This window comes from Stenella coeruleoalba (genome assembly GCF_951394435.1).
Source record: "Stenella coeruleoalba genome assembly, chromosome: 13".
Lineage (NCBI taxonomy): Eukaryota > Metazoa > Chordata > Mammalia > Artiodactyla > Delphinidae > Stenella > Stenella coeruleoalba.
This window is the reverse complement of record NC_137159.1, coordinates 50474815-50498477: the sequence shown is the minus strand read 5'-3', so window position 1 is coordinate 50498477 and position 23663 is coordinate 50474815. Positions and strand designations below refer to the sequence as shown.

The window sequence follows — 23663 nt, the reverse complement described above, 5'->3', positions numbered from 1 at the left end:
GACCTAGAGATTATCATACTAAGTGAAGTAAGTCAGAAAGAGAAAGAAATACCATATGATATCACTTATATATGGAATCTAAAATATGACACAAATCACTATATCTATGAAACGAAAATAGACTCATAGTTAGAGAGCAGACTTGTGGTTGACAAGGGGGAGGGGGAGTAGGGGAGGGAAGGATTGGGAGTTGGCAGTTATATATATAATATAATATATATATTATAATAATATAATATTATACAACAGGATCCTATTGTATAGCACAGGGAACCATATTCAATATCCTGTGACAAACCATAATGGAAAAGAATATGAAAAAGAATGTGTGTGTGTGTGTGTGTGTGTGTGTGTGTGTGTGTGTATAACTGAGGCACTTTGCTGTACAGAAGAAATGAACACAACATTGTAAACCAACTGTACTTCAATAAAATTAAAAAAGTATCATTGGTACTTGGTGATTAGTTGGTCATGAGAGAATGATTGACAAGGGAGAGTTAAAGGTGTCTATCAGGTTTCAAGCCTAAAAATTAGGTTAGTAGCAATTGAACTTTAGCAACTAAAATATAATACAGCTTAAATTTGTTTTTAAACACTATAACTGTGATTATGTAGTCAGTTTTGCGTTCTTAACTTACTCATATTTACATTTTTTAGCAGCTTTGAGATATAATTCACATACTATACACTTCACCTATTTAAAGTGTACAATTCAGTGGTTTCAGTATATTTATGGATATGTGTAACCATTAACACAGTCAATTTTAGAAAATTTTTATCACCTCAGAAAGAAAGCCCATACCCTTTAGTTCTTACTCCCATATTGCCCCCTTTCTCCCATCCCCAGTAGTAAGGAACTACTAATGTACTTTCCATCATTGTAGATTTCCCTATTCTGGAGTTTCATATGAAAGGAATCATATAATATGTGGTCTTTTATGACTGGTTTCATTTATTTCACACCGTGTTTCAAGATTCATCTATATTATAGCTTGTAACAGTTCTTCATTCCTTTTTATTGATGAATACTAGTCCATTGAATGGATATACCACATTTTGTTTATCCATTCATCTGTTGAGTGATATTTGAGTTGTTTCCACCTTTTGGCTATTATGAAGAATTCTGCTATAAATATTCATGTACCAGTTTTTTGTGAATATATATTTTCATTTCTCTTGGTAAATACCTAGGAGTGGAATTCCTGGGTCATATGGTAATAATTTGAGGCACTACCAGACTGTTTTCCAAGGTGGCTGTACCATTTTTCATTCCCATCAGCAGTGTGTGATGGTTTAGATTGCTTTACATTCTCACTAACACTTGTTATCTGACTTTTTGATTCTAGCCATCCTAGTGGGTGTGAAGTGGTATCTCGTGGTTTTGATTCGCATTTCCCTGATGACTAATGCATATTTACATCTTTGACTTGTTTTCAGTAACAATTTCAATATACTCAGGGGAGATGGAGGATGGTACTTTGAATTGCTGTAAAAAATGAATCCTTTTCTCTAAAAATAAGATAATTTTCTCTCCTATAACATTTTTTATAGATAGAAAATGGCAGTTTAGATGCTGGTAAACATAAGCATAAGAAGGAATAGGTAATAGAAAAGGGACTGGTCTTGGTTTGAAAGTTCTTTTAGATTCTTACAAACAGTGTATTGTGTTCTATCAACAGTGTATTGTACTGTATAGACACTAGATTATATATGCATTTCTTAGAGTCACAGATAATTTTCTAGACTATTATGGATATAGTATTCTTTGTGGTACTGCATTGTGGGCAATAGCTTGTAATTAATTAACATTGAATTAATAGAATTTAGTATTTTAGTGATGTTAAGGAGGAGTAGGTTGCAGTTTTGGATGTGATGTCCAGGGGAGGCCTTACTGAGAACGTGATTGGGTAAAGATCAAAAGGAGGTAAGAGAGGGGACTTCCTTGGTGGCGCAGTGGTTAAGACTCCGTGCTCCCAGTGCAGGGGGCCTGGGTTTGATCCCTGGTCAGAGAACTAGATCCCACATGCATGCCGCAACTAAGAGTTCACATTCCACAACTAAGGAGCTGGCAAGGTGCAACTAATGAGCCCGCCTGCCACAACTAAGACGTGGTGCAACCAAATAAATTTAAAAACTTTTTTTAAAAAAAGGAGGTAAGAGAATGAACCATGAGGATATTTGGATGTAATCATTTCAGACAGAGGGAACAGTAAATAATACATAAGTCCTGAGGTAGACGAATACCTGTGTGTTCAGGGAACAATGAGGAGAGCAGAGCAGTAAGTGAGGGGAAGAGCAGGATCTTATAGTCCATTTTAAGGACTTTAATTTTTGGATGAGAAGTCATTGGAGAGTTTTGAGCATAGAAATGATATCTGGTTTATGTTTTTAGTAGGGCCATAGTAAAAGTAGACTGGCTACCATGTTTAGAGTAGACTGAGAGGAAGACAAGGGTGAAAATAGGGAAACTAGTCATGAGACATATTAATCCAGGTGAGAGAGGATGGTGGCTTAGACAAGAGTAATGGTAGTGGAGGTGGTAGAAGTGGTTGGAATATGCTTTGTAGGTAGAACTAACATTTACTGATGGATCTGGATATGAGGTGTGAGTAGGAGGTGTAAGGATTGTGTCCAAGATTTCTGGCCTGAATGAGAAGAATGAGTGGCCATTCCTCACTGAGATGCGGAAGACTGTGAGGTTTGGGGGAGAGAATAATGGTGTCCTTGTTTTAAACTTGCTTGAGATGTTTATTGGACATTTATGAAGAGGTGCTGAAGCAGTTGAATGAGAATCTGGAGTTTAAGGGAGAGGTGTGAGCTAGAGATATAATTTTGGAGAGTCATCAGCACACAGATGATGTTTAAAGCCATGAGATTAGATAAGATCACCAAGAGAGTGAATATCAACAGAAAGAAGAGTCCTGGTACGCTCTAAAATTGAGAGGTAAGAGAGAGAAGGAGGAATCAAAGGAGTGGCCAAAGAGTCATGTGGAAAGCCAAGAATGTTCTAGAAGCCAAGTAAGGAAAATATTTCAAAGAGGATATATTGAATGGTGCCAGTAGATCAAGTATTTTTAAAATTTTTTCCTTATTATGTTATCTCTTTTGTTGCTGTGGTAAACGGGCTCTTTATATCTTCTAACTGTTGCTTATATATCAGTATTTGAAGGCAATGAATTTCAGTTTATTAATTTTGTATCAATACTTCTTATTTAGTCATTTTAAATTGATTATCTTAGGTTTTTCAGACATCCAGTCATTGCATCTGCAAATTTATTTCATCTCTTCCAATATTTATCTCTGTAGTTCTTTCTTCTCGTCTAATTGTATTGGCTAGTACCTCTAGAGTGAAAAGTTGGTTAAGAGTGGGTATTCTTGTCTATGTCCTGACTTGAGCGGGAGTACTTTTAGGGTTTCCGCACTAAGCAGTATGTCACGGCTTTTGGGTTGAGGTAGGGGTATGTGTGTGTGTGTATGTTTGTAGGGCATAGTCTTTCTTATTTTAGTTTAAAAAAAAAAATCTATAATGCATGAGTTTTATCAAAAGCTTTTTCAACATCATTGAAGATGATTATATTATTTGTCTCCTTAGGTCTAGTAATATAGTGTTTGTACTAGTAAATTCCTAATTTTGAACCATTGTTGCATTTCTAGAATAATGTAGTCACTAGATAAAGCTACTGGGATGAGTTGTTGCCGCTGCTTCTACCGTTGTTCTTTTCCTAATTCTGGCCAGATTTTATCATCTTTGTTAAGGATTCTGTTGTCACTGTTGTGTTCCCCGAGACTTAAGATAAGTGCAAGTGGAAATTTGGAAGTCAAACTCAGAAAAGAAATTTTCTGTCGCCAGGCCATTTCCCCCACACACAAATAGAGGGTTTATCCTTTGTATTTTCTTATGCTTCACAAAATGCATCCAAATACTAGTCACAGGCTTTTCTTCCTTGATTTGACTATTTGCAATCAACACCCAGGTTTAATTTTTACCCTTGATTTCAGATCATATATTTCTAAATTTTTAAAATAGTCACTTGTGGTCTACCCAGAAGTAACAATGATTGTATGATTTCTTACCTCTTAAGGTAGTAGGATTTTCTGGTTTTAATTTTGTATCAGACTGATTTACTGAATCCAAAGAATAGCTAATAGAATCTGATAGATTATAAGTTGTATTTTCAGACCTTGCTCAGTGCGTTATTGTGACTTTCTTCTTAGAAATGAAACACCACTATTTTTTCATTCTGGATAATATTAACTACATCTTCTCTTGTTTATTCCTTTGCAGACATAGTGAACTTTTTGCTTTTCTTGAGCAATCCAGGCATGCCCCTCCTCAGGACTTCTGTTCCCTTTGTCTGGAATGCTCTCTAGTCAATATCTTCTTTTTAAGTCTTTGCTCAAATGTTACTTCACAAGTCAGGCCCACCCTGACTCTTCTATTTAAAATTCTAACTCCACCTCTGTGTTTGTGATATTCCTTTTCCAGATCTATTTTTCATAACACTTAACCACCTTTTAATATTCTGTATAGTTTATGTGTTTATTAAGTTTGTTTCTCCCATCCTTACTAAAATGTAACCTCTTCAAAGACAGGAATTTTTTTCCTGTTCTAAAAAATTATATCTATATTTTCCTTTTTAAAAAGCTAATATAGATCTCCAGTGCCTAAAACAATACCTGACACACAGGAACTGAATGAATGAATAAACTATCTTGAGGAGGGTCTTATTTATAAAGAACTCCCATTTAGGGTCAGAATAATCTCATGGGATATGCAAAGAAATGTAAATGATCCTTTGACTTCTAAATTTAATTAATTTAGGCTGTTTTTCTCCCTCCAGATTCATCGAAGCAAGAACAAATGGAAATTCTATTTGAAAGATGGTATTATGTGTTTTGGAGGGAGAGACTATGTATTTGCAAAAGCCGTTGGTGATGCAGAGTGGTAAAACCGATGAGCTCAGTACATCATTAAGATCAGTGGGACTAGATCACATGTTGTTCACTGCATGGAACTTAATAAAATTATAATTCAGATGCAAATACACATATACAGTTTTACATTTCTTTCATTTTACATTTCAAACTGTTTTAACAGGTTTTTATTTTTTAACCCCCATTGTCTATACCATTACAAAGCATAGATGTATCGGGTGTGATGTAGCATGAAAAAATGTCATATTTCTTTAATTTTGAAGTAAAATTTAAATCAGACTCCAGTTCCCCTTCATGGTGAAGTCAGTATCAATTATTAGATCGGGGCTGGTGTTCTTCCCACCTCTCACCAAACCATGTTACAAAAGACCCTGGAGACTAACACAATATTGTAAAGCAGCTATGCTCCAATTAAAAAAAAATCATATTTGAAAAAAAAAAGGATCCTGGAGAGTCTTATAAGTAGCAGGATATTTAAGAAGGCTTCTCTGGATCTTCAGTCTACGCTTATCACCAGCAGTATGCTGATTGTGCAAGCCCAGATGGTTCCTTGGAGGCAGATGCCTCAGTTGAGCTCATACTAAACATGAAAATAGTTGCTGAGGCCAGGATCCCTAGAGCCAAGGATGAGCCTTTCTGGGTTTATCATGTGGCCAGGCCATTCTTCTTTGTACCTGCTATTTCCCTGGGGAACTGTAGGGAGTGGGTTGGGTTCCCATTCTAATTCTTGTTGCTTCATACTTCTGTCCTCTTCCCTCTTTCCGTATTTTTTTTTTTTCTATTTTTCTTACCGTTGAAGACCCCTTTGCAGAGTCTTTACCCCTCAAAGATACTGTCTCTCTTCTTTTTTCCTAACAGGGAATTCCCTCATTGAGATTAGGTTTTCTAAAACAAAAGTCAAGAAGAGATGTTCTGTTTAGGAACCTTCTGCTTAGGTGAGACAATCTCATTTGAAAAGAGAAGACCTGGATAACTCTTAAAACCAGGGAGAGAAAACAAAATGTAAAATGCAAATAGCACCGTTTTCCTACACCAATGAAAATAAAGCATATTAGTCACCTATTCTGTAATATTCTTTTCCTTTGTAGACCCAAATTCCTCAAAGGAACGTTTTCTCCATCATTCTGCTTCTTTTAGTGGGTGGAGTACACATGGTATCCAAGTCTAGGATCCCTGTTTTGGCCCTGAATGGTGTTCGCCAGGGTAGTAATTCTCTCACAAAAAGCAGTTCTGGGATTGAGTGGGTTATGGTCTGTGAAAGCTCCTTGAGGGTTAGGTACCTGGATCTGGCTGGTCACAGGGTGAATTCCCCACTTCTTTTTCAGAGGCAACCCCACTTGGAGGGGTTTAATTTATTCCAACACTTGTTCTGTTCTACCCAAGGGACTCAGCTACTGTTAGGTCTTCTCAAAATCTGGATAAATCTTATCTGGGTCATGAACAACATGAGTGGGACACTGTCTTTGGCCTAAAGTTGGCAGCTGCATGAGGATTCAGTTAGTGCTAGTGAGTGAGCTGGTCGCCTCTCCAGATTCTCCAGCTATGCCTTCTTCATCCTCAGAGTGACTGTCCACCACCACCACTGCTATTCCAAATCCTTTTCCGTCTCTTGAGAACTCCCAGGAGCTATGGGTTCCCTCATGGATGTTGCCTACCATGAAATGTTCATCTTTTCTACATGGGAGGCAACTGAGGGCACTTATTCCTTGTGTCATTGCTGAAATGTACCCCCTCCAGTGTTGAGGAGGGGGTACACTTTCTATTCTTCTTCCTGCTTTTTTTTCCCCAGGCTCACCCGGTCACCCTGTATTAACTGCTGAATTTGTCGACAAGGTGCATTCACTTGGAAATTGGGGTTTAATGTTGGTTTAAGTGTTTGGGAGAGGCAATAATAGTTGTTTCTAAAATTCCTTTCCTCCTCTCCACTGTGAATTTTAAATTCTCACTTTGCTTTAGCGATTTAAAAAAAAATTATATCACAAATACTACTATATTGCCGTCTTTATTTATGTGGCACATTTTATCAGAGAAAAAAAGTCACTGTCCCATTTGTGTGTCCCTCCTGTATTTGATTCTATTCTGTTACATTACAGAAAACTTTTTGATGGTATTGGCCCACTAAGTTGATTCCACTACCTACTGATGGGTCATGACTCACAGTTAAAAATATTTTTAGCCCATGTGCCAAAGATAAAGTGAGACAAATCTTAATCCATTTTGAAAGAGTAAATTGTACTTTAAGTCCTGCAGGTTGGTGGAGTTTACCTGAGACTTGGCTTTAATGTGATACTACTTTTACTTTCAGGAGCCTCTTTATCATGTCCAAGCTTAACACTTCTTGTTGCATATTTTAACAAAATATCGTAAAGTAAGTTATATGTTCTTATAAATACAATAACTTGGCAAATGTCATCCTACATCATATTATAGGTGGTGAATGTCTCTGTGAAAGAAGTTAGTTTGTTGTGTTAAATGAAATTTATGTAAGTATCATGTATAGTAATTTCCTAACGCAAACTTTTTCTCATGCATGCATCCTACAGTGCTTTTTTAACATACTTTCCACCTCTCCCTGTAGGCTAAGAAGGTCTTGAGTTTGCACAGTCTCTTAGGGACTGACCAACTGACCTGCCTGGATTACCTTCTTTACCTGTTTTATTCAGTGTGCTATAATATGTGTAAAAGATTATCTGTTACAGCTCAGACTTCATAGGGCAATGAGACTCCAGTTCTGGCTGAGGCACTCAGTTGAAGTCATTTAAGTTGTGTAGCCAAACTAATAACTTAGAGTGAATAGCAAAGGTTAACTGGGTGGTGAGCAGGGGAATTTAGTGGGGGAATTTCTTTTGACTCTTGTTAGTAGGTTAATGCTGTGCTGTTTTTCATGTAAATATACTCTGAGCTAGGTGGAAATTTTACTATTTGTAACTAGAAAGCTAAATTATAAATAGGTGGCTCATGGTAATAACTCTTAGGAAGTGACTTGATATTAATAAAAATATTGCACATTTTGAAGAAAAGATTCTTTCCAATTGTGAACACATTTATTGAAATCTTAGTGACATAAAGATTCTTAATTTACACGTGGGCTTATTAATACATTGTTGAGGAAACTAAAACCAGGCCCTTTATAGCAAATGTTATAACATTTGGACAAAATGCCTTTTAAAAATATTGTGTAAGTTTAGATGAGCTACTCCAAATTAACTCTTTTTAGTCATTTTGCAACCTACAAGTGATAACGTCAAACGTGGTAAAAAAAATACATGCTAGAAATATAAATTTCTTGACCATTTGATGTTTTTATGATTTATGTATGAGAGATTATACAGATTAGGAACATACACACTTTCTGTGAGACCATCTCATAAGGAAAATGCTTCTTAACAAGGATTGTTTTATATTTCAGTTATAAAAGTGAATCAGCTAAAAATTTTAATCACCTCATGTGCAAGACTAGGATAGATATAGTGGGAGAAATGAAGAAGTAGGAGATGAGTATATCACTAAAGGAATTCATAAGGTAGGTGAAATAAGAGATACACATGTAAAGATAATACCAGCAGTGTAGAACGAAAAATATGTGATACAGATGACAGGGACTAAAGAAGTCTAAAGAGAGAAACCATTGTGGTTACATATTTATTATTTATGCCCTGCTTTATTTGAAGTAAAGGCAGTGTCTTGACTATAGTGGATTAGGGAGGGAGTAGATTAAGAAGAATTTGATAAGATAAACCTGTAGCTGGGATCTTAAAGAATGCAGGAGCAGGACAGGTAAGGAAGAAGGTGCGCCAGATGGTAAGAGTGGCACAGGCACCAGCATGGAGATGCATAGCTAGGGAAAAGTAATTGGGACAACTTGTTTCATGTAAAAAAACGGGAGATAAAGTGAGCAAACTTGAGGGTGGATTCTGGAGCTCTTTGAATGTTAGGCTAGGAGCTAAAATTTATAGGTAATGATGAGCTGCTCAGAATTTTTGGCAGGTGTGTAATAAGATGAGATAGCATTTTAGGATGATTAATCAGTGGTGGTGGGGATGAGAGCATGGACATGGGAAAGGCTGGATATGAATAAAAATGAGGGAGGTATATACTCCAGGTAATACTCCAGAGGTAAGGGGAAATGGCCTGAGATGTGAGCATGGTGGTAGGGAAGCAAAATAAAGAACTGATGTGGAAGACAATTGAAAGGAATAATTAGTGAATGAAAGGATGTGAGAATGAGGAAGACAGTACACTATGACTCTATATGTTAAAACTTAAATTATAATGTAGAAAATAAAGATGAGTATTTGTGGAAAAGGCTGTAAAAGTTGTTTTCAGAGTATAGGTACAAGTACCTTAGGCTCAAACAATAATTAAGAGTTCATAATTTAAAGTTTCTCCACAAGGTTATATTTTATTTTTTCTTTTGTTTTACGTTCTGTTTTCCTTGCTTAGTTGTTTTGGTTCTGTGATTGTGAATCAGAAAGTTTATTGTGTGTGTATACAGCAACATGGCTAATTAGCATTCTCATATCATTGAGACAAATTCTAGAACACTGGCTTACAAGAGAGAGGACTGCATTTGAGTAAAGACAAGTAACTAGTTGTGGAGTAGAAAAGTCAGAAATATAAAAAACACATTACAGAGAAGAGATATTTTATAAAGTTTATACTTTTTATCTATTTTGAATAATTTTACAAAATGGCATAATGATTGAAAGCAGACTAAATGTTTGGAGAGTCTAGTTATGCCTACACATTTATTTAATAAATGCCAAAGCAGAGCTAAAAACTGGAAATAGGCCAGATATCCATTGATAAGAAAATGGAAAACAGTGTTATATTCATACAGTGGGATACTATTCATCAATGAAAAAGGAATGAACTACTAATTCAAGCAGCAGCAGTGATGAATAGCAAAAACATTGTATTGAGTCAAAGAGCCTTACACAAAAGAGTATAAACTGTATGATTCTATTTATATGAAGTTCTAGAGCAGACAAGAATTAATCTATGGGGAAAAAAATCAGAACCATTATTACCCTGTAGGGTAGGGGTGAGGGGTTAATTAAGAAAGGGCATGAGGAAACTTTCTGGGGTGAGTGTTCTGTATCTTCATGGAGGTTTTGGGCGTCTGCATTTCTCAAAATGCATTAAATGGTATGCTTAGGATTTGTCCATTTCACCATATGTAAATTTTACCTTAAAAATGTAGACAAATACTAAACTTTGGTTAATGATAAGCATGCTGAAGCGTTTAAGGGCTGACAATTACTGAGGTCTGCAACTTAAAATGCATCAGAAATGGATGGATAAATACTGCTAGATAGTTATATAGGTGTGTTATGAAACCAATATAGTAAAATGTTGAATCTAAGTGTACGGGTGTGCACACACAATTATTTCAACTTTTCTTATGTTGGAAAATGTTGGGGGAAATTGAAAGAACTTTGAACACATATTAAACCTTTGGATGACTATGATTTACCAGTATGGGAGGCAGTAGAACACAGTGGTTAAGAGGCTGGGGTCCTGAATCAGAACTTTGAGTTTGAATCCCATTAGTTGAATCTTTTATTAGTTTTGAGAACTTGGGAAAATTGTAATAGGTTTTCCTCTATTATAAAATGTGAATAATATCTTCATCATAGAGTTTTATGAAGATTAAGTGGGTTAAATTATATAAAATAGTTATCAACATGTTTGGCATATAATAAACTTTCAGTAAGTTACTTTAAAGTGTCAGAAGAACTTACAAAAACCACTGCAATTAAAACCGTAATTTCATTGTCCTATAAGAGTCAATTCTGATAAATAAAAATACCTCTAGCAAATATTGGATGTATTTTTTTATACCCTCAAAGATAGAAATGATGAAAGTTAAGCATTTTAAAATATTTAAATATTTTCTTTTACTTCCATAAACGATAGGGCCCTAGAAAGAAAAAAAAAATTTTTTTTCCCTTATTGATTTCATAACTTCAGTGTAATTCAGCACATTTGTTGGATACTATTGCCGAGATCCTGAGCTAGGAGACGGAAGCAAAATTGAGACAGGGTTCCTACCCACAAGGAGTTTACAGTATACTGTTTAATGCTTCATTGCTCTTTAGAGACTAAACACCAAACCAACGGGCTGAAATGTGCCTTCAGATGCTTACTTTACTTTAAATAGTAGAACCTAGATGGGATAGATAAACGTCTTTAGGACAGCACTATCCAATAGAACTTTCTGTGATGATGAAACTGTTCTGTGTATGTGCTGTCTAATAGGGTAACCACTGATCATGTGTGGCTACTGAGCATTTGAAATGGGGCTAGTGCAACTGAGAAACTACATTTTAAATTTCATTTTAATTTAGCTACATGTGTCTGGTGGGTACCAGATTGAACAGTGCATCTCTAGAGTGTATTTCTCAAGCTATCTGATGAAAAGGACAAGTTATTTTAAACTTCAAATGTTATGGACTAACATTTTTATAAAATGCAATAAAAATTATTGCAAGGACAAAAAGAAAAAATTAAAGACATGCAAAATATCACCTCATTTTTAAAATATTAGATTCAACAGACATAAAATTACTCTGCCAAAATTGCTGTAAAAGTTTCTAAACACTCTCAACTTCTGTATGGTCATGTGCCAGTGACGCATAGTTTTTAGACTGGCAATGGTCATAGACCACACTTTGAGCCAGGAAGAGGTCTTTTTTTGCCTAATGTGCCTAACATAATTTCCTGAAATCAGCTCTTTGTTAAAATTACTGGTACAGATAATTTTTTTACATATTTAAGTATAATTCAGTAATGTGGTTACTGATATAACAGTTAACACTCCTTACAGCAAGTCTTGTCCAGGACAGCTGAATATTGACATTGTAATGTGGTCACTTACAAGGTAGACTGGGAAGGCTTATTTGATCCAGTGAAGCCATTTTTGCAGTTGGAGGTATAAGCTGAAAAATCCTTCCTCCTATAAAGTTCAGCTCGATATTTACAGCAGCCAAATTTGCTCAGCAACAGAAAGAAATCCCTTCGGAATGCCTTTGTGAAAATTGCATACAGAAACGGATTGGCACACGAATTGACAGGATAAAAAAGAACCAGTAAAACCTTAGAGTTGGTTACTGTAATAAGGGGCACTTTGAAGGCAGCTGAGATGGCAAAGAAAGAGATTGGTGCCATGCAGGTGAAATCGGTGAAGATGAGGACTGCCATTTTCTTAGCAATCTTTGTATCTTTGTTAGTAGCCATCAGCTCCGGATTTTGAACTGCAAAATAAATTTTAATGTAGCAAGCACAGATGATGATGAAGGCCACCACATTGAGCATCAGGATGGTTAATATGTAGACCTGTGAGAGAGTGGTTTCCACATCCATGGGGAGGCAAATGCTGACCTTCATGTAATTGCTGACACCCACAAGAGGCAACATGGCGATTAGAGTAGAAAAGAGCCATCCTCCAAGCATAATCGGAATGGCATGTTTTAATCGCAGCTTTTGGTCCAGCTGAATAGCATAGGTGATGGTGTGCCATCTTTCTAGTGTGATGACTGTGAGGGTGTAGACAGAAAGTTCACTCGCAAATACAGTGAAGAAGCCAGCAGCGCTACATCCACTCCCTGTCTGCCAATCTATGGCATGGTTATAATACTGGCCTTTGGTTTGGGCATCAACTGAGGCAATGAGTAGCAGGTAGAGCCCCATGCAGAAGTCTGCAAAGGAGAGGTTGCACATGAGAAAGCGGGGCACTGTCAGTTTATAACGACTGGTCAGGAGAACAAAGAGGACAGTCACATTTCCCGTGATGGCTAAAATATTAATCAGCCAAATCAGTACTCTAAGGAAGTCATAGCCCATAATATCTTCACAGGGATTAAAAGCATCTGGTTCAGGAGCACATTGGAGTGTCTTGGGTAAGCAGAAACCATAGTCATAATCCCAGCCACTCAGTTCGCTCTCAGCAAAGATGGCAGAATAACTGTAAGAAGAATAGTTTGGCTCAATGTAAACTTAGAATTTTTACGATTCTGGGTATTGAAAATATTCAGCAATCATCCGTAGTGTTTTTTTAAGGAAAATAAACAAAAAGCAAACAAAGTCACAACAGCCTTAGTCTTACATTTATTTGTCTGAGAACTCTGAATTGATGTAGGATTTCCTTAAGAAGGGAATGAAAAGCCATTTAGACTTTTTTTTTAATATGTAGATTTTACACAATGATGCAAAGACTTAATGAAGCTGTTTACAGAGGATGATTTTCTTTGGGAAACAAATTTAGAGACATAATCTTGCTTGCTCAATGTAAAAGAACCCTTTCTTGACATTTTCTTAACTATTTATCTCCTTTAGTTGTCAGCCAAACTGTTACCAAGCTGTCTGTCTGTAGTAGAACACAAATGGGATTGGAAGGCTCACATCGTTAAAGATCGCCAGCTACTGAAGGACATGCTTGCACTTAAGTCCCTGGCTAGTCAGATAGGCCAGGTGAGAAATAGAAACCAAGGGTAGGTTGCTCGATAGAAATTTAGGAGCAGAGGAAGAATAGAGTCATGAACAATAGGAAGAAATAGTTTTAAATAGATATTTCTTACAGTATGAGTCAAATTCAGAGAGTGGATTGAAGAGGAGCTCTGTCCCTAGAGAAGGAATAGTCCCACCTCCGCCACTCCCTTACTCCCAACCACACTGGCTACTGCTTGAGTTCAGATTTTCATTTTCTCTTAAGGGACAATTACTTTAGTTTTCTTCCTGGCATCCTTCCTGTAGTTTTAGCCCTCTTGTAGTGCATCTGTATATTCCTTCTGTATGGCCTTTCTTACGCACAGATATATTAATTCAAACATTTCCTAGATTCTCATTGGCTAGGGGATAAACTCCAGACTCCTGGAGTTTATCCCCTAGCCAATGACCTCTAAGTCTCTCCTTGATCTTCGTCCTGTCTCCTTCTCCAGTCCATCTCTAAGAAGCAGTCGTGCTGCACAGTGCAGGACATGGGCTCTAAAGCAAGACTGCCTGGGTTCCAGCTTTTACTGGCTGTGTAAACCTGGGAGAGTTATTTTAACATCTCTGTACCTCAGATTCTTCATTTGCCTAGTAGGGATAATAATCATACCTCCCTCATTAGGGTTGTGCTAAGGATTAATGTATTAACACATGTAGATTGTTCAGGATAATGCCTGACACCTATTAAGTGCTCAGTGACTGTTAGAGATTCTCATAATTATCTCTTGCAAATCCCCTGTGCAACCAACCCTTTGGTCACATGAAATGACATGTGGCTCTCAGAATAAGTTCTACTGTTTCATCCCTTCGTATTTGAATGTGCTGTTTCTTCTTCCCTTTCTTTCCTCATTTCTCTGGAGAATTCCTCCTGATCTTTAAAGATAAGCATCTCTATGAAGCCTTTCCTCTACACCTCTAAGGAGTTTATCACCCCTTCTCTCAGCCATGACTGCACTTAAGTACTATTGTAATTCTCAAAATAGATTGCCATTATGTGATGATGCATGTCTTCTTTCATAGTCTGTGAGGCTATTCTTTAATAGCCTTGAAGTCAGGGGATTAGGTCTTATTTATGTCTAAAATCTCAGTGCCTCACATAGTTTTAGCTCAGACTATCCATTCAATAAATGTTTGTGGAATGAGTAAACCAGGGTGATGCTGGCTTGGAAAGGAATTGAGAGGATACAGAGACAATGAATGATACAGTATGATACAAGTAGGCTTAACAAATTTTCTCTTTGCCCACAGTTGGCTAATACAATCTTGGGAGGTGGAGAAAGGGGCATAATTTTTCTGTCAGGGCCATTACAAATATGTATTTCACCTTAGAGTTCCTCACACATTAAAAGAGCATTTTTCTCTAGTCTTAAAACTTAGCTTCTCATTTTCTGTAGAAGGAAGTGTGTACCTAATACAGTGAGTGGATAAAATGATATATTTGAGCAATACAATTACCTAAGGGAAGAAACACATTTAAAAAAAAGAATGGAAAAGAAATCTATGACTGGGGACTCCAAAAGCGTGCTAGCATATCATAGAAACCACACTGGAACTGGAGAAATACTGCTGCCAGACACAGGAGACTGCACAGGAGCCTCACTTGTTTCATTATTAAATGTAAGTAGCACATTTGTTTGTCCTCATGCACATCAGTATAATTACCTAATTTTTAAATCTTTAAAGAGATATGGTGGTTATAAGAATGATGAGAGAAAATAGGTTTTTTCTTACCATTGGCAAGGTCCTTAAAGACCAGCTCATTGAACCCTTCATTTTATTGGTAAGGAGGCCAAGATTAAAGGAGGTAAGTGACTTGCCTCAGGTCCCTCAGCACTAGGCACTGGTGGCAATGCTAGGTCTTCCTATGCATAGTCCAGGGGCCTTTCTTCTACTTCACTCTCTCTCAGTCAGTATTTTTCAAGGTGTGGTCCTTGGACCACCTGCATCAGAATTACCAGAGTCTTTGTTACAATGAAGATTCCTGGCTTTACTTCAGACCCTGAATCTAACTCTCTAGGGACAGAGCCCAGGAATCTGCATTTTAAGCAAGTTCCCTGGATGATTCCTACAAAATAAGAGCCTTTATATTTAATCAGATGAAAACTTTCCAACTATTGCCGCTTTAGTTTCCCTTACTACTTTCCCGTTATTACAACTACTTCAGCTGCTATTAGAAGCACTAATTCAAAGCCACTAAAAATTCTGCCATGATTTCTGAATAAACTTGTATCACTGAGAGGTCAAACATGTTCCTTTGGAATTCTCTGGTGGCGCAGTGGTTAAGAATCCACCTGCGAATGCAGGGGACATGGGTTTGAGCCCCGGTCCGGGAAGATCTCACATGCTGCAGAGCAACTAAGCCTGTGGGCCACAACTACCGAGCCTGCACTCTAGAGCCTGTGAGCCACAACTACTGAGCCCGCATGCCACAACTACTGACACCTGTGCGCCTAGAGCCCGCGCTCCGTGACAAGAGAAGCCACCACAATGAGAAGCCCTCGCACCGCAATGAAGAGTAGCCCCCGCTCGCTGCAACTAGAGAAAGCCTGTGCGCGGCAATGAAGACCCAACACAGCCAAAAATAGATAAATAAATTTTAAAAAAAAGTTCCCTTTCCCATTCCCCTAGTCCCTTGCTCTTTCTTTTTTTGCCCTACGGGGCACATGTCTAGCAATTCTTCTCCTTGGTGATTTGTCTTCAGACCAAAAACCTACCTGCTGCTACTTAACATGTGTCCTGGGATGGCTCCTGAGGGCAACAACATGACTTGACAAAACCCAGCATGGAGCTGTCTTTAGTACTGAAGGCTGTGCAGGGAGTGTGAATGGACTTGGATGGGCTTAGCAATATTGAGTCAGAGGAAGGAGAAGAAGTAGCACCATTGCTCCAGTTACAATCAACAGGCAGGAGAAAAGACAGGGATTTTAGGAGGACAGTGGGGCCAACCATAGCAGTAAGGGCACCGTAATATCTTGGGGAGAGCAGATAAGACTTAGTGGCTGGCTCTAGAATTTCTAAACTCCAGGAACTCGGGAATAGCAATCTGGTGGGAAGGGAAGGAAGGGGACTTATCACACAAGATGCTTTCACAGGGAACACACTCTTTTTACTTAGATTATGTGTTAATTTCAGGTAGTTTTGGGGATGCTGAAGATTAGAGGACTTGTTTTAAAACAGTGTTAGCATAGTAAACTCAAGATTGGATGCTCAGTTTGAAAGGCGTGGAGTGGTAGGGGCTGATGGTTACTGAGACTGAGGTAAGTCTCCCCTTCCCCCATAACACCCCTTGATGGTACCATTGACTCTACCCAGAAATGGTTTCCTATTAATGAGAAAAAAAAAAGCCATATGGTTGCAAAAGAGTTATGTGGAAGGTGATGATGGAGAGAGTATTGAGAGAGAAGAGTGGGAATGGTGAGGAAAAGGAACGCTGGAGGATAGTTGGTGTCAGACCTAAATGAAGGAAAAAAGAAAAGAAGAATACAGGCTATAATATAAGGTACCCTGGATGCTGTCACAGTCTTTAAAAACTCCCTTTACTCTCATGGTTCTGAAAGCCAAATGATATTTCTGCTGTCCCTTACAGTTAAGGAAAAAAGTCTCAAAAAAAATAAGTACTGCCCAGGGATACCTAGTGTTATAGGAACATTAATGCCAAAATTCATATCCATGGGACTTCCCTGGTGGTCCAATGGTTAAGACTTTGCCTTCCAATGCAGGGGGTATGGGGTTGATCCCTGGTCGAGGAGCTAAGATCCCACATGCCTCGTGGCCAAAAACCAAAACATAAAACAGAAGTAATATTGTAACAAATTCAATAAAGACTTTAAAAATGGTCCACATCAAAAAAAAAAAAATCTTAAAAAAAAAAGAATTCATATCCAACTCTGAGGAGCTCCATATTACCCTGCTGACTCTATATATCTTGCAGATTGATAGGAAAAAAGAGAAAAGAAAAGAAAAGAAAAAGATGTAGAGGAGGGAATGGAGATTGGCAAGGTATCTTAGAAGGGCATCTGGTTTTGTAGCCTGAAGGACATGGGGGAGGGGATGGGAGTGGAAGGGAAATAATAAAACTTCTAAATCACAGTAAATGTGGCATAGGGACACTGGGATTAACTTTTGAGGCATATGCTCTTTTACATTTTAACGTATGTGAAGTGCCAAAGCAGCTGAAAAATGTTAAAAAAAAAATCAGTTAGTAGAATAGAAGTGGAACTCCTGTCTAGTGTGTGTCAGTGATAGCGTTAAGTCTGAATAATTTTAAGCTCCAGAGCATAATGATCAAGGTGGCCTAAGTCTCCTTGAAGGGAAGTGGCTACTTGTAGAAGCTGTGCCTGCAATCAGTTAATCTTTGTGGAATGCTGACCACATGACTAGTGAAAATCCTTACAAATGAGGCTATCATTAAACAAGCTCTTAGTGACATCAAAATACCTGCAAATAAAATTTTAATTCCTGAAGAGAATTTAATGTAACTGTAGAATGAATATATATATATATATATATATTTTTTTTTTTGTGGTACGCGGGCCTCTCACTGTTGTGGCCTCTCCTGTTGCGGAGCACAGGCTCCAGACGCGCAGGCTCAGCGGCCATGGCTCACGGGCCCAGCCGCTTCGCGGCATGTGGGATCCTCCCGGACCGGGGCACGAACCTGCGTCCCCTGCACTGGCAGGCAGACTCTCAACCACTGCGCCACCAGGGAAGCCTTAGGTATGTTTTTTAAAAGTATTTATTTTTAACCAGTTGAAAGAGATAATTGATCAACTGGATGCCACTTGCAAAAAAACACACAAAAGAATCCCCATTTTAAAACTATAAAAAATGCTTTGCAAACATGCCCCCAACCAAGACTTTTATCAAAAGAAAATCCTTGGGGGGAGACCTTCAAGATGGCAGAGGGGTAAGACATGGAGATCACCTTCCTCCCCACAAATACTTCAGAAATACATCTACATGTGGAAAAACTCCTACAGAACACCTATTGAATGCTGGCAGAAGACCTCAGGCTTCCCAAAAGGCAAGAAACTCCCCCACGTACCTGGGTAGGGCAAAAGAAAAAAGAAAAACAGAGACAAAGAATAGGGATGGGACCTGCACCTCTGGGAGGGAGCTGTGAAGGAGGAAAAGTTTCCACACACTAGGAAGCCCCTTCGCAGGCGGAGATGGGGGGATGGTGGAGGGGGGAAGCTTCAGAGCCACGGAGGAATGCATAGCAACAGGGGTGCAGAGGGCAAAGCAGAGAGATTCCCACACAGAGGATCGGTGCCAACCAGCACTCACCAGCCTGAGAGACTTGTCTGTTCACCCGCTGGGGTGGGCGGGGCTGGGAGCTGAGGCTCGGGCTTCCGAGGTCAGATCCCAGGGAGAGGACTGGGGTTGGCTGTGTGCACACAGCCTGAAGGGGACTAGCATGCCACGGCTAGCCGGGAGGGAGTCCAGGAAAAAGCCTGGAACTGCCTAAGAGGCAAGAGACCATTGTTTTGGGGTGCACAAGAAGAGCGGATTCAGAGTACCGCCTAAAGGAGCTCCAGAGACGGGCGCGAGCCGCGGCTATCAGCGCGGACATCAGAGACGGGCATGAGACGCTAAGGCTGCTTCTGCAGCCACCAAGAAGCCTGTGTGCAAACACAGGTCACTATCCACACCACCGCTTCCAGGAGCCTGTGCAGCCCACTACTGCCAGGGTCCTGTGATCCAGCAACGACTTCCCCGGGAGAACACACAGCGCACCTCAGGCTGTTGCAACATCACGTCGGCCTCTGCCACCACAGGCTCACCCCGCATTCCATACCCCTCCCTCCCCCTGGCCTGAGTGAGCCAGAGCCTCCTAGTCAGTGTTCCTTTAACCCCCTCCTGTCTGGGCGAAGAACAGACACCAGAGGGTGACCTACATGCAGAGGTGGGGCAAAATCCAAAGCTGAACCCGAGGAGCTGTGCGAACAAAGAAGAGAAAGGGAAATTTCTCTGGGCAGCCTCAGGAGCAGTGGATTAAATCTCCACAATCAACTTGATGTTCCCTGCATCTGTGGAATACCTGAATAGACAATGAATCATCCCAAAGTTGAGCTGGTGGACTTTGGGAGCAACTGAAGACTTGGGGTTTGCTTTCTGCATCTAACTTATTTCTGGTTTTATGTTTATCTCAGTCTGGTATTTAGAGCTTATTATCATTGAAGATTTGTTTATGGATTTGGTTGCTCCCTTCCTTTACTTTTTATATGTATATATATATATATTTTTCCCTCCTTTTTCTCTTTTTGTGAGTGTTTATATGTATGCTTCTTTGTGTGATTTTGTCTGTATAGGTTTGCTTTTACCATTTGTCCTAGTGTTCCATCTTTTTTTTTTTTTTTTTGTGGTATGCGGGTCTGTCACTGTTGTGGCCTCTCCCGCCGTGGAGCACAGGCTCTGGACGCGCAGGCTCAGCAGCCATGGCTCATGGGCCTAGCCACTCCACGGCATGTGGGATCCTCCTGGACCAGGGCACAAACCCGTGTCCCCTGCATCGGCAGGCGGGCTCCCAACCACTGTGCCACCAGGGAAGCCCCATCTGTCCTTTTTTTTAAGTATAGTTTTTAGTGCTTGTTATCATTGGTGGATTTGTTTACTGGTTAGGTTGCTCTCTTCTTTCTTTTCTTTTTTTTATTACTTTTTTATTTTAATAATTTTTTTTATTTTAATAACTTTATTTTTTCTTTTTCTTTCTTTCTTTTTTTTTTCTCCCTTTTATCTGAGCCGTGTGGCTGACAGGATCTTGGGGCTCCAGCTGGGTGTCAGGCCTGAGCCTCTGAGGTGGGAGAGCCGAGTTCAGGACATTGGTCCACCAGAGACCTCCCAGCCCCACGTAATATCAATCCGTGAGAGCACTCCCAGAGATCTCTGTCTCAATGCTAAGACCCAGCCCCGCTTAACGACCAGCAAGCTCCAGTGCTGGACATCCTATGCCAAACAACTAGCAAGACAGGGACACAACCCCACCCATTAGCAGAGAGGCTGCCTACAATCATACTAAATTCACAGACACCCCAAAACACACCACCGGACACTGTCTTGCCCACCAGAAAGACAAGATCCAGCCTCATCCACCAGAACACAGGCACCAGTCTCCTCCACCAGAAAGCCTACACAACCTACAGAACCAAACTAACCCACTGGGGGCAGACACCAAAAACAACGGGAACTGCAAACCTGCAGCCTGTGTAAAGGAGACCCCAAACACAGTAAGTTAAGCAAAATAGGAAGACAGAGAAACATACAGCAGATGAAGAAGCAAGGTAAAAACCCACCAGACCAAACGAAGAGGAAATAGGCAGTCCACCTGAAAAAGAATTCAGAGTAATGATAGTAAAGATGATGGAAAAATCTTGGAAATAGAATAGAGAAAATGCAAGAAATGTTTAACAAGGACCTAGAAGAACTAAAGAGCAAACAAACAATGATGAACAATACAATAAGTGAAATTAAAAATTCTCTAGAAGGAGTCAATTGCAGAATAACTGAGGCAGAAAAACGGATAAGTGACCGGGAAGATAAAATAGTGGAAATAACTACCACAGAGCAGAATAAAGAAAAAAGAAAGAAAAGAATTGAGGACAGTCTCAGAGACCTCTGGGACAACATTAAATACACCAACATTCGTATTATAGGGGTCCCAGAAGAAGAAGAGAAAAAGAAAGAGACAGAAAAAATATTTGAAGAAATTATAATTGAAAACTTCCCTAATATGGGAAAGGAAACAGTCAATCAAGTCCAGGAAGCAAGAGAGTCACAGGCAGGATAAATCCAAGGAGAAACACACCAAGACACATATTAATCAAACTATCAAAAGTTAAATACAAAGAAACAATATTAAAAACAGTAAGGGAAAAACAACAAGTAATATACAAGGGAATCCCCGTAAGGTTAACAGCTGATCTTTCAGCAGAAACACTGCCAGCCAGAAGGGTGTGGCAGGACATACTTAAAGTGATGAAAGGGAAAACCCTACATCCAAGATTACTCTACCCAGCAAGGATCTCATTCAGATTTGACAGAGAAATTAAAACCCTTACAGACAAGCAAAAGCTAAGAGAATTCAGCACCACCAAGCCAGCTTTACAACAAATGCTAAAGGAACTTCTCTAGGCAGGAAACACAAGAGAAGGAAAAGACCTACAATAACAAACCCAAAACAATTAAGAAAATGGTCATAGGAACATACGTATTGATAACTACCTTAAATGTAAATGGATTAAATGTTCCAACCAAACGACATAGACTGGCTGAATGGATACAAAAACAAGACCTGTATTTATGCTGTCTACAAGAGACCCACTTCAGACCTAGGGACACATACAGACTGAAAGTGAGGGGATGGAAAAAGATAGTCATGCAAGTGGAAATCAAAAGAAAGCTGGAGGAGCAATTCTCATATCAGACAAAGTAGACTTTAAAACAAAGACTATTAGAAGAGACAAAGAAGGACACTACATCATGATCAAGGGATCAATCCAAGAAGAAGATATAACAATTGTAAAAATTTATGAACCCAACATAGGAGCACCTCAATACATAAGGCAAATGCTAACAGTCATAAAAGGGGAAATTGACAGTAACACCATCATAGTAGGGGACTTTAACACCCCATTTTCACCAATGGACAGATCATCCAAAATGAAAATAAATAAGGAAACACAAGCTTTAAATGATACATTAAACAAGATGGATTTCATTGATATTTATAGGACATTCCATACAAAACCAACAGAATAGAGTCCCTTCTTAAGTGATCATGGAACATTCTCCAGAATAGATCATATCTTGGGTCACAAATCAAGCCTTGGTAAATTTAAGAATATTGAAATCGTATCAAGTATCTTTTCCGACCACAACGCTAGGAGACTAGGTATCAATTACAGGAAAAAAATCTGTAAAAAATACAAACACATGGAGGCTAAACAATATGCTACTAAATAACCAAGAGATCACTGAAGAAATCAAAGAGGAAATCAAAAAATACCTAGAAACAAATGACAATGAAAACACGATGACCCAAAACCTATGGGATGCAGCAAAAGCAGTTCTAAGAGGGAAGTTTATAGCAATACAATCCTACCTCAAGAAACAAGAAACAGCTCAAATAAACCTAACCTTGCACCTAAAGCAATTAGAGAAAGAAGAACAAAAACACCCCCAAAGGTACCAGAAGGAAAGAAATCATAAAGATCAGATCAGAAATAAATGAAAAAGAAATGAAGGAAACGGTAGCAAAGATCAATAAAAGTAAAATCTGGTTCCTTGAGAAGATAAACAAAATTGATAAACCATTAGCCAGACTCATGAAGAAAAACAGGGAGAAGACTCAAATCAATAGAATTAGAAGTGAAAAAGGAGAAGTAGCAACTGACACTGCAGAAATACAAAGGATCATGAGAGATTACTACAAGCAACTATATGCCAATAAAATGGACAGCCTGGAAGAAATGGACAAATTCTTAGGAAAGCACAACCTTCCGAGACTGAACCAAGAAGAAATAGAAAATATAAACAGACCAATCACAAGCAGTGGAATTGATACTGTGATTAATAATTTTCAAACAAACAAAAGCCCAGGACCAGATGGCTTCACAGGCAAATTCTATCAAACATTTAGAGAAGAGCTAACACCTATCCTTCTCAAACTCTTCCAAAATACAGCAGAGGGAGGAACACTCCTAAACTCATTCTACTAGGCCACCATCACCCTGATACCAAAACCAGACAAAGATGTCACAAAAAAAGAAAACTACAGGCCAATATCACTGATGAACATAGATGCAAAAATCCTCAACAAAATACTAGCACACAGAATCCAACAGCACATTAAAAGCATCATACACCATGATCCAGAGGGGTTTATCCCAGGAATGTAGGAATTCTTCAATATACGCAAATCAATCAACGTGATACACCATATTAACATATTGAAGGAGAAAAACCATATGATCAAATTGAAGGAGCAAAACCATATGATCATCTCAATAGATACAGAAAAAGCTTTTTACAAAATTCAACACCCATTTATGATAAAAACTCTCCAGAAAGTAGGCATAGAGGGAAGTTACCTCAACGTAATAAAGCCCATATATGACAAACCCACAGCCAACATCGTTCTCAATGGTGAAAAACTGAAACCATTTCCACTAAGATCAGGAACAAGATAAGGTTGCCCACTCTCACCACTAGTATTCAACATAGTTTTGGAAGTTTTAGCC

General features: G+C 38.8%; 2 protein-coding genes across 19 annotated transcripts in view; one reads left to right on the top strand and one right to left on the bottom strand.

Moving 5' to 3' along the window:
• GTF2A1L (general transcription factor IIA subunit 1 like) overlaps nt 1-23663 on the top strand; it is a 959941-nt gene that overhangs the window by 56567 nt on the left and 879711 nt on the right. Inside the window, exon 10 of one of the 16 annotated variants that reach the window (XM_079941091.1) lies at nt 4842-7727. The exons of the other annotated variants lie outside the window; for them this stretch is intronic. Within the exon in view, the coding sequence (XP_079797217.1) occupies nt 4842-4949 (108 nt within the window). The 3' untranslated portion in view covers nt 4950-7727. Of the gene's footprint in view, nt 1-4841; nt 7728-23663 lie in introns of those variants that run through there. 16 annotated transcript variants of the gene reach the window in all.
• Nucleotides 9034-23663, bottom strand: part of LHCGR (luteinizing hormone/choriogonadotropin receptor) — a 66108-nt gene continuing 51478 nt past the window's right edge. For 2 of the 3 annotated variants that reach the window (XM_079940702.1, XM_079940703.1), the window contains one exon: nt 9034-12901. In XM_079940702.1, coding sequence (XP_079796828.1) covers nt 11812-12901 — 1090 coding nt within the window. In that variant the 3' untranslated portion in view covers nt 9034-11811. The remainder of the gene's footprint in view (nt 12902-23663) is intronic. The other variant, XM_079940704.1, reaches the window with a different exon arrangement.